This window comes from Musa acuminata, chromosome BXJ3-9, assembly GCF_036884655.1.
Source record: "Musa acuminata AAA Group cultivar baxijiao chromosome BXJ3-9, Cavendish_Baxijiao_AAA, whole genome shotgun sequence".
Taxonomy (NCBI): domain Eukaryota; kingdom Viridiplantae; phylum Streptophyta; class Magnoliopsida; order Zingiberales; family Musaceae; genus Musa; species Musa acuminata.
This window is the reverse complement of record NC_088357.1, coordinates 13,211,577-13,221,244: the sequence shown is the minus strand read 5'-3', so window position 1 is coordinate 13,221,244 and position 9,668 is coordinate 13,211,577. Positions and strand designations below refer to the sequence as shown.

Sequence of the window (9,668 nt, the reverse complement as noted above, 5' to 3'; positions counted from 1 at the left end):
ATGACTTGCAACAAATTCATATGATGAGGATTTAAACCTTCAAATATAAACTCTCAACTCCTAATTGGTATACTTACTGAAATTGATCAAGATATGATAACAACGAAAGCATTTTCTACCATGTTCCATGATGGATTAGAGCATTAGTACAAGAAAAATAAGGGAGTCAATGTTAATGATGTTGATGATGATGAAGAAGATGGTAATTAATTAATCAAGCAGCAAAATAGCATTTTTAATATAAAAGGCAGCTAATACTACTCCCATATGTTTTTACACTCTAACAAGATAAGGTTGGGGGTATTCCACAGCATCATACCCCAACCTTACCAAAAAAAAAAAAAGGGCAGATCTTTTCACATATATACACGAAATTTCTTCCTAATGGAAGGAAAAAAGGATCATTATTGAACCACTTAATAAGACCAACAGATGATTAGAAAGAACAACTCATAGATAGGAAATTTATATTACCATTTTTATCTTCATCTCATCATTTTCTACAACCGTCGAGGGTCTTATCATCTCACCAGCATAACAGGCGTGACCATTTGATTCCTTCACCTGGTTGGTTATGACGGTCAATCCGGAGCAGGCATTTGGAGACTCTCCACTATAAGCTTTGCAAATGTAAGCTTCAAAGTTCTCATAATCCTGTAATGGGAAATGCAGTTGGCACATATGGCTGTCAGAATATACAGGGGCATGGATATATAGGAGTATATTAACTGACATCATATATGTCAAGAACCAAGACATTGACTTGATGCATCAATCACATTTTGCTGAATGAAGAGAAATGGCATAGAACAGAATGAAATGGAATATTGATATACAAACTTGGATATTTTACACCAAAACAAGTTCATGCAAGGAATGACAGTGAACAACCTATTCTTGTAAGCCCCAGATATAAATGTACTCAAAATCAGCATAGGCTTACTCCACTAAGAACATAACTTAATATTAATTCTCTAGTTTTTAACATTCCCAACATTAGAAACCTGTCTTCATGTCCAAAAAACAAAAAGGATGAAAAGATCAAGAATCAGATACTTGCATACCCAAAATAATAGAGGTACCCAATTTGATCACAACCACTTTGTCCCAGATTTTTCGTAGATGGCTTATTCAGGTATATCTCTACTCTTTTCATTTTCTTAAACATACATGTTCCCAGATTACAATTGGATGTACAAATGCCAAGAAGACTTTGAAGCACAAGAAGACTCAATTTTGAAAAGATTTAAAAAGCAAAGTCACAAACTTTATCAATATGACATACTTCACTATTCGATGGTACTTTGTTTCGAGTTAGTTGTCTCCCAAAAAATGATGACATACTTCACTATCAGATGGTATTTTGTTTCGAGTTAGTTGTCTCCCAAAAAATGATGACATTCTTCACTATTAGATGGTAATTTAATCCAGAATGATATCATAATTTTCCTTTCATATTTTCTTTATCAACTCCTAATTTATGTTACGTATTCTTTTTTTTTATAATTTCAACTGAAACATCTCAATAATAGACATGACTGCAAAAACCACAAAATTTCTAAACTCGGATCTTCAAACTGAAATCAAGAAAAAAAATGTGATCTTTAAAGAGTTGCAACATAATTCATAATACTTGGGCACAAAGGATAAAGAAGAATATTATATTATATCAAGGAAGTAGTGAAGCATTTGAGGTGGTTCAACTCTAACCATGGAGGTGACGAGTTAGGGGGCGCAAATAATTAGAACTAAACATATGCACAGCAACAAGTTACATGGTTTACTATGCTTGATCAATTTTAGGGGGCAACTACGGAGGGTCAGTTTTTTCTTCTTCTTTTTTTTTTTTCTACGTGAAGAGTCCAGTAACACAATCTCCAATATCATATGCATCAATTTGAATGCAATGAAGATGAACCTCTTCATTGCAAATCTAAAGTGCACAAAACAACCAGGATAATTGGATCCAGAGTTATTTAAGAAACAGTCAAGACCGCAAATTAAGTCAGCCACGTACATTGCTTGTGTAACTAATTTGGAACCCCAAAAAAGTATTAAATCATATTCCCTCTGAGAATTAAAATAACAATGGATCATGAACAATCTTTTTTTTTGTATTCAGTGTTACACAGATACTTCACCACAGATCAGGAAGGTCAACCTTTGAATGATCTAACCTCATATCAATAAACTAATTGGTAAATTTGACCTGTGCATCTGCAATTCCAGGAGAACACAATATTCTATGTGCTAATGTTTACTTTTCTTTGGAACATTTTGAAAAAGGGTCATGCATGCTTCTTTGAATCAATTCAAAATGATGTAAATCACAGTTAGGGTTATGACCTCAAACACTAAAGATAATGTTTACATAATGTTATAGGAATTCCTATATCATCACACAACACACCTCGTATAGTGGCTGTCCATCCACCACCACCCAAGGAACGTATCTGTGAGGGGGCTCCAAAGAATCTGTTTGTGCTGCATACTTTAATTCAAGCTGCAAAAGTTTAACATGGAAAAGTTCAGTGATTTGAGTAGTCAAAATAAAACCTGTTATGGATGTACCACGGAATTACAAACTTTAAATATGCATGAAAATTAGATAAAGTGCAAGAAGTATCAGGATAATTTGAATCATAAATAAGCTTATAAACAGAAGTATTGCCTATCCCTAAGAAAAGTAGAAATGTATTGATCAGGCTACATCCCCCTTTTTTGTTTCAGCATTGTGGAAAACAAAATCACATTAATATAACTGAGAAAATTGTGAACTTAGTTGAACATCATTAATTGATAATAAAAATGTTACTTTTAAGTGAGAATAGAGAATCAATAGAATCAGAAGATAAATTTGCTAGAAACAGCATTGAAACTCACCTGAATCCAGGCATACAAGAAGTATTCTAAGAGGCATATATTACAAATTATTACAGCATATCCTGCATATGATGTAGTTGGGTCATACCTCTTGCCCATGTCCATTATCATAACATTCCGAGACAGCATGTGAACCAAGCCCGGTTTCTGAAAAGCACGATTCCCACTCAAGGTACTTATGTTTCAAAACCAGGCTCTCAACACAATAAATGAAGCTGAAATGTTGATTCTGCAAAAGTTGAAATGAAATTAGTATATGCAAAGAGATGGAGCAGAAGATCATTATAATGGTGGTTTGCACCGTAAGATGGACACAGAAAAGCCTATACAGTTTAAACCAGAGGTATCCTAATCTTGCATGTCTGAATCCCTCGATTTAGCCATTACCTTAAGCATGCTAAAAGGGTAAATTATGATATGCTCCCACCATTATGGGGCCTGGGAGATCAAGATAAATTGAATTATTCCTTGCTAGTGAGGATCCTTGATGCTGCCACAAAATCTGGCAATCTTACTGCGGCACCAAGGGTGTCATCCACTAAATCATGGCAAAAGCATAACGTTGATACAATAGTAAATACTCGAGGAATGTTCTAAAAGGTGTGTGTATTACGGGGTCAACCAACTACTGCATATGTTGCATGCAAGATATGATTGGATATGAGTTTATAAAAAATATTAGGAATTTAAGCAGGAGTCTCAGAGAAAGCAGAGAATACTCTGCATAGGCAAGTTCACCTCACATGGCAAAGCATATTTCGTGAATGCAGGGACACCTCACATGTGAGCACCAAGGTACTCTCTGACCACATATCACAACCAATCATGTAAAGATAATGTATAGGGCTTATGAGAGATGCTCATATCACCTCCTCATCTCTGCTTTTCCTACCATTGTGGCATGAACATTATAGTGTTTAGTAGCCAAAGGAACCATATAGATAATAGTGTCATAATACTGCAGATAGTATCTCCTGACATGTAAACAATAGCATGCTTTTGCTAAATCTCGTGCAAAATTAAATAACATCACACATAGCATCCATTTGCTAGAGTTCATGCATCACTAAGTTATATCAAGCAACTCATCTATAAGTATAAAACACCCAAATTTATGAACACACGTCTCTAAGTTTTCATTCTCTTATCAATAGATCATATTATACATTATACTCTGTTGTTACAGACTAGAGAATTTTTGGGATACCACCACGCAGATAAAGAGTTGAAAATTTTTTTGTTCAAATGTCATTCCAATAATGCCAAAAATATCAACCTGAGTACACCGATAACTAGAGACACCAAACAGCTAAGCTTGTAAGAGCATAAATAGGTATAATCATAATGAAATAAACGCCGTAGAGAGCGTGTTACCAAATCAGGCCAAGCATCGATGGCGCATGCCTCGACGGTGTTTAGTAGGCATTCATAGGGGCCGTGCTGCAAGAGAATAAGACCCATTAGCTTGAAAGGAGCTCTTCTTTTACATTCTACACCCATCAAAGGCAGATAAGGTCGTATTTCTATGTGCAAGCACAAAATTGAGTATTTCTTTAGGACAAACACTTGGAATCGGTCGGAGAAGAGGGCGTAGGGGACCTGGCAGGAGATGGTGCCGTTGTGGATCCTAGCGTTGCCGTAGGGGACGAGATCGACGTCGACGATGGAGATGAGGCCGTCGTCGAAGATCTTGGCGAGGTAATTGACGATGAAGTTGGCGCTGTAGGGGCACAGGGTTTCGTAGTACAGGGCCAGCGAGACCTTAGGAGAGGAGGAGGAGGAGGCGAAGCGCTGCGAGACGGCGAGGTGGAGGAGGAAGACTAGCAGAAGAAGGCGACTAGAAGCCATCGGAACAAGAGGGATGACGGGATCGCGATCGAGAGAAGGCTCTCCCTCCCTCCCTCTAATGGCGTTCGCACCACCGACGACCAATGAGAGGACGACGTGGACGGACGAGGTTACGCCAAATCATTACTAGCCTGGCAAATGGCGAGCACAGGGAAGTAAGCCATTCATAGGCCTTTCGTTGGGCCTAATACTGGGCCTTAATTTGAGTCTTATGTGTGCTTTGAGCTCAAAACATCGTCCTTTCCCAACCTCAACTGCAATTTTCCGGTTGTCGTGTTGGTTTATTAACTTTTATGACAAAACAAAAAAAAAGGGATAAATTTCTTTAAAAACACTTTGGTTTTTGTTTTTGTTTTTGCCTGGAAAGCATCCCTTTTTCTTTTCAACTTTTCAATTTTATTCTTCTCTTCTTTCTTTTATCTTTTTGTCTTTTCTTGGTTTGACCCATAGATTTGGCTCCAAATTTAGCAATTTATTAATTTTTATAAATAATAAAAATCAATTTTTTAGCATAAAAATTAAAATTTTAAAATAATTTAGAATATATATATATATATATATATATGTAAACTTATTTTTTAAATATTGATATTTTAAAATAATATTCTCGGGTTTCTACAGAAGAGAAAATATATATACAACCTGAGAAATGAATCAGTAAGTCAAAAAAAGACTCTCAAAAAAGAAAGGATAAAACTTGCTCTCACACAACCTGTTTAAGCTTTCCCTATATAAGTATTTTTCATATACATACATGTTAGGCTTTGGCATTGATATAGACATACACCCACAAACCTCAGGAATCAAACATTTAAAATGCTGTGGATGAATTCATCCAAAAGGAATCTCCAAACGAGGACTGCATTAATTGTTGCATTGGTGGTCGCATGATTTCTTCGTCTCTAAGCAAGAGAAAGATGTCTGTTGCTCTCTTTTGCTCAGATTGAGGTCTCTTCTCCCTAGTGCTTAGAGCTGAAATAAAAGAACACAGATTTGGGAGCAAGTCATTTATGCAGCAACACCATGTTCATAATATTTTAGTGCAAGGGTTGATGGCAGGGGGGAGAACATGACAAGGAGCAGATGAGGAAGAAGTGTGTTGTTGAAGGCTGTCATGTGAGAGCATTTATTGCATGGATTGTGGGCATGGGACTTGGGTTACAGTAACTTGTGATTTCAACTTTGAACAGGTGTGTTTGTGTGTAATATAATATGTGCTTTATCTGGATGTTGGATCTCAATATGGTGATCTCATCTGACTCTGTTTAATCCACACGTAGGACATTCACATCAGCATTTTGAGTTGCTTCTCTTCTAATCTATATGTTTATACATAATTTTTATGTACATATATAGGGAAAAAAAAACAAGTTTACAAATGCAAACTCACAATTCATTAGTACTAAAAGATCCAGAAATAAATAGAATATTGATCATCAATATACACTAGTAAAATGATTAGCTTTTGTTTGCGTTGAAAGCATGGAGTTTGAACATGCAAATCCTAACATGATCTGCTGCTCAGCTAACATGAAAGTTTTTGCTTGAAACTTGTGCTTTAATCTTTCGGCTGAGAGATTATAGAAGTTTCATACAGAGAAAAAACTGAAGTTATCTTCATAGTAGCGTAGGTTTTGGCTCAATAGTATCATGAGCTTAGGGTGCACATGCTCATGATCTGCTCAGATCTTAGATCCTTGAGGTCAACTCACCTGCTGCTCATTTGGTGTTTCCTTAATCCAGGTGATCATTCACGAGATGCACAATGGCCTTCTCACAGTACACTAACTCCACTCTCAGTCCTTGAACTGGATCATACGTACTAAAGTAAGAATCACCAGTTGTAGTGGTGAAGATTAAGGCATTGACTTGCAGCGAGAGGAGAAGACTTTGGGCATGTGACTGTCTGCCAACAAACATTCACGTCGAGCCATCTCTCTCCTCTAGGGTTAGGGTTTTTTGGATGCTGTCATTAATGGAGATTCCCATCTCTCAATCTACGTGAGAATAGATAACAGAAAACAATGTGATTGCTGCATGGAGAGGAAAGGTAAATGTTAGGGTTGTCGCCGCCTCGATATAACACCTCTTCTTCTCATGTTTCATGTATTTGTGGGGATAGTTCGCTCTTTTTCTTCTACGTTAAGGTTGCAATAAACCCATGAACTGAAACATGATAATGACTCCAAATTCTTAGATCCAAAAGGACACATATTCTGCACGTCTTCCTTCAATCTTTTACATTTCAAACTAATTATATCAAACTAGATCACTGTTTTCTTCTTCTTCTTCTTCTTCTTCTTCTTCTTCTTCTTCTTCTTCTTAAATATATATATTTTTTATTTATTCCACAGGTTACTGTATTAATGTATATCTATCTAAAGCCATTTATATATATAGCATGTAAAGTCATCACATGCTCACGTGTTTTGAGGACAGGCACAGTCACTGCTGCACAATACTTAAATGTGGTTGATGATCCTTGAATCCATGGTTGAGTCGGAACTAAGATTCCTAATGATGAACTCTATGTTCTTCCCAACAAAAACTGGTTGTTTCCTGTCTCTGTGACTACAAATCCAGCACAGTAACGGTCTCAGCAACAAAGCTTGGTTGCTTCTGCTATATATACCCACACTCACTTCCTTTCGTCCTCATTTCACCTTGCCTAGGGTTCTCGATCTGGTTCCTCGCAGAAAACATAGCCTGGGAGCAGCAGCAAGATGGGTGGCAACTCCCCTTGCGCCTCATGCAAGCTGCTACGGAGACGCTGCACCAAAGACTGCATCTTTGCTCCCTACTTCCCTTCCGACGACCCACACAAATTCGCCATCGTCCACAAGATCTTTGGTGCCAGCAACGTTAGCAAGATGCTGCAGGTCGCTCTCCTCCGCCCCCCAGTTTCAACATGCTCCATGCATTAGCTGATGATTTTGTCCTCTCCCCCTTGCGTTGAATGAGTGCAGGAGCTCCCGGTTCATCAGCGAGCGGACGCCGTCGGCAGCCTGGTCTATGAAGCCACAGCGAGGATGAGAGATCCAGTGTATGGATGTGTTGGGGCGATCTCTTACCTGCAGAACCAAGTGTCTCAGCTCCAGATGCAGCTCGCTGTGGCCCAGACCGAGATCCTTTGCATCCAGATGCAGCAGGAACCCCCCTTGGCCGAGCAGAAGATGGAGGCTGATGACAAGTCCTTTGTGATCAACAACAACCTCACTGCCATGCCTCAGCTGCTGAACTATGCCTCCTCTAGTAATGTAGCTCAGGATCCTCTCAAGAGAGAGTTTCTCTGGACCTGATCCTTGTTTCTGGTTTTGTTTTCTTCCATGTCACTTTTCTTCTTTTTTTTTTTGTTTTGCCATGAAAGAGACTCAGATAGGAACATCTTGACTTGACAGATTAGGTCTAAGATGACTTCTTTTGCATGCCTATAATTTTAGTAGGTTAAACTCGATTCGATGCTACTCATCCTCACAAGTCTTAGCAAATAAAGCATAGGGCAGTAAACTAAGAAGGGAAGCCAATGTTGTTCTTTAGCTTCTTTTAGGATGGCCAATAACTAAAACATCTTGCCATGATCTCCAAATCTTTTATATAGGTAAGATGATAAATGCATTTTCCTTTTTATCAGTATCATTTTTCTTTCTTGCCATTATTTTTCTGGCATAATTAATCATCTTTGCTGCACGGTAGTGAAGATATGTTGGTGCATCACATGCAATGAAGAGATACAACTGGCCCAAAGAAATATTTAATCTTGAGATTAGACAAAAGCATGGCCTGAGAAGATCCATCCTTAAATCAAATATTTTGCAAAGGGGTTAGTGGATGGAAACAAAGCCCATATTTGGATCATGATATCTAAAAGACAAAGACTTGATGAGCATTGAAGATTGATTGAGAAAGAATCCAGATACTTCAAATAAACTTCCATGAACCTCTCCTATGTTGGCCTTTTTCTCCCCTCTCATTCCCAAGATGCTGACAATGAAGATAACTTGTTTTGACTTTTTTTGAGATGAGGTTGTGAAGAGTTATGGCAAACTGTGATGTTCTTATGGTTCATTCCCAAGATGTTGACATGAAGATAACTTGTTTTGACTTTTTTTTTTTGTAAGTAGTGAAATATGTTGATAAAAAGAAAGATTGTTTAGGACCAAAAAAAAAAACCTGAAGTGTTCTTTCTTAGCATTCCACACTCAAAAGCTATCATTGCTGTTCATATACCCAAAACATAATGGAACAAAGAAATGCAACATAATAATAACAAATGGTCTGACATTATGATCACATATACAGCAATCTGTGGGAAAATTAATCCATTGGTTGGTCATTGTAATCCAAGGTGCAAAATTAACCTGTTTGGAGTATCATCATTTGCAGCACATGGTGACTTGTTCTCAGTATCATCCTTTGGAACTTCTCTCTGTAGCTCTTTTTCTGCTTTTTTGGAGTTAAGAAAAGTTTATATGTGAATTGATATATGTTCAAAATGTCAGGAATTCTTGATGGGATAACTGATACATTAAAATGATATACTGTTCCGATGGGATGACTACTCAAGTTACCATAGCCAATCGAGCAAGTAACCTGCATGAAACTACAATTTAAGTTAATTGGAGATAAATATTAAGAGATAATTTGCTAATATACATACATAAGGGAGATTTTATGAATGTATCTATGAGCTAATGATATATACTACTAGTTCTATGTTAAAATTAACGTTGAACTATCTATACGCACGGACTTATATAATTAGACCTTATAGACCTTTCAACAATCGTAACATTATTTAATATTTTTATTACTTCTAAAAAATCATTTTATTTTTTCTTGTATAAGTAAATTAAAAAGATACATAACAATACAAGTGGTTGTCGTTTGAACATATGCTCATATATATTTTTTTATGATTTTTCCCCCTTTTTATTTTA

The 9,668-nt window shown here is 37.0% G+C and overlaps 2 protein-coding genes across 2 annotated transcripts; one reads left to right on the top strand and one right to left on the bottom strand.

Annotated features, from left to right (window-relative positions):
• Positions 1–206: 206 nt before the first annotated feature.
• Positions 207–4,863, bottom strand: LOC135649709 (gamma-interferon-responsive lysosomal thiol protein-like). The gene is made up of 5 exons (XM_065168387.1): positions 4,483–4,863; positions 4,258–4,323; positions 2,972–3,112; positions 2,411–2,503; positions 207–654 (listed from the first exon to the last, which is right to left on the bottom strand). The coding sequence occupies exons 1-5, from the start codon at positions 4,729–4,731 to the stop codon at positions 466–468; spliced, it is 738 nt and encodes a 245-aa protein (XP_065024459.1). The 5' UTR covers positions 4,732–4,863; the 3' UTR covers positions 207–465.
• A 2,447-nt stretch (positions 4,864–7,310) lies between these two features.
• Positions 7,311–8,128, top strand: LOC135648805 (LOB domain-containing protein 12-like). The gene is made up of 2 exons (XM_065166764.1): positions 7,311–7,610; positions 7,698–8,128. The coding sequence occupies exons 1-2, from the start codon at positions 7,455–7,457 to the stop codon at positions 8,028–8,030; spliced, it is 489 nt and encodes a 162-aa protein (XP_065022836.1). The 5' UTR covers positions 7,311–7,454; the 3' UTR covers positions 8,031–8,128.
• Positions 8,129–9,668: the final 1,540 nt, after the last annotated feature.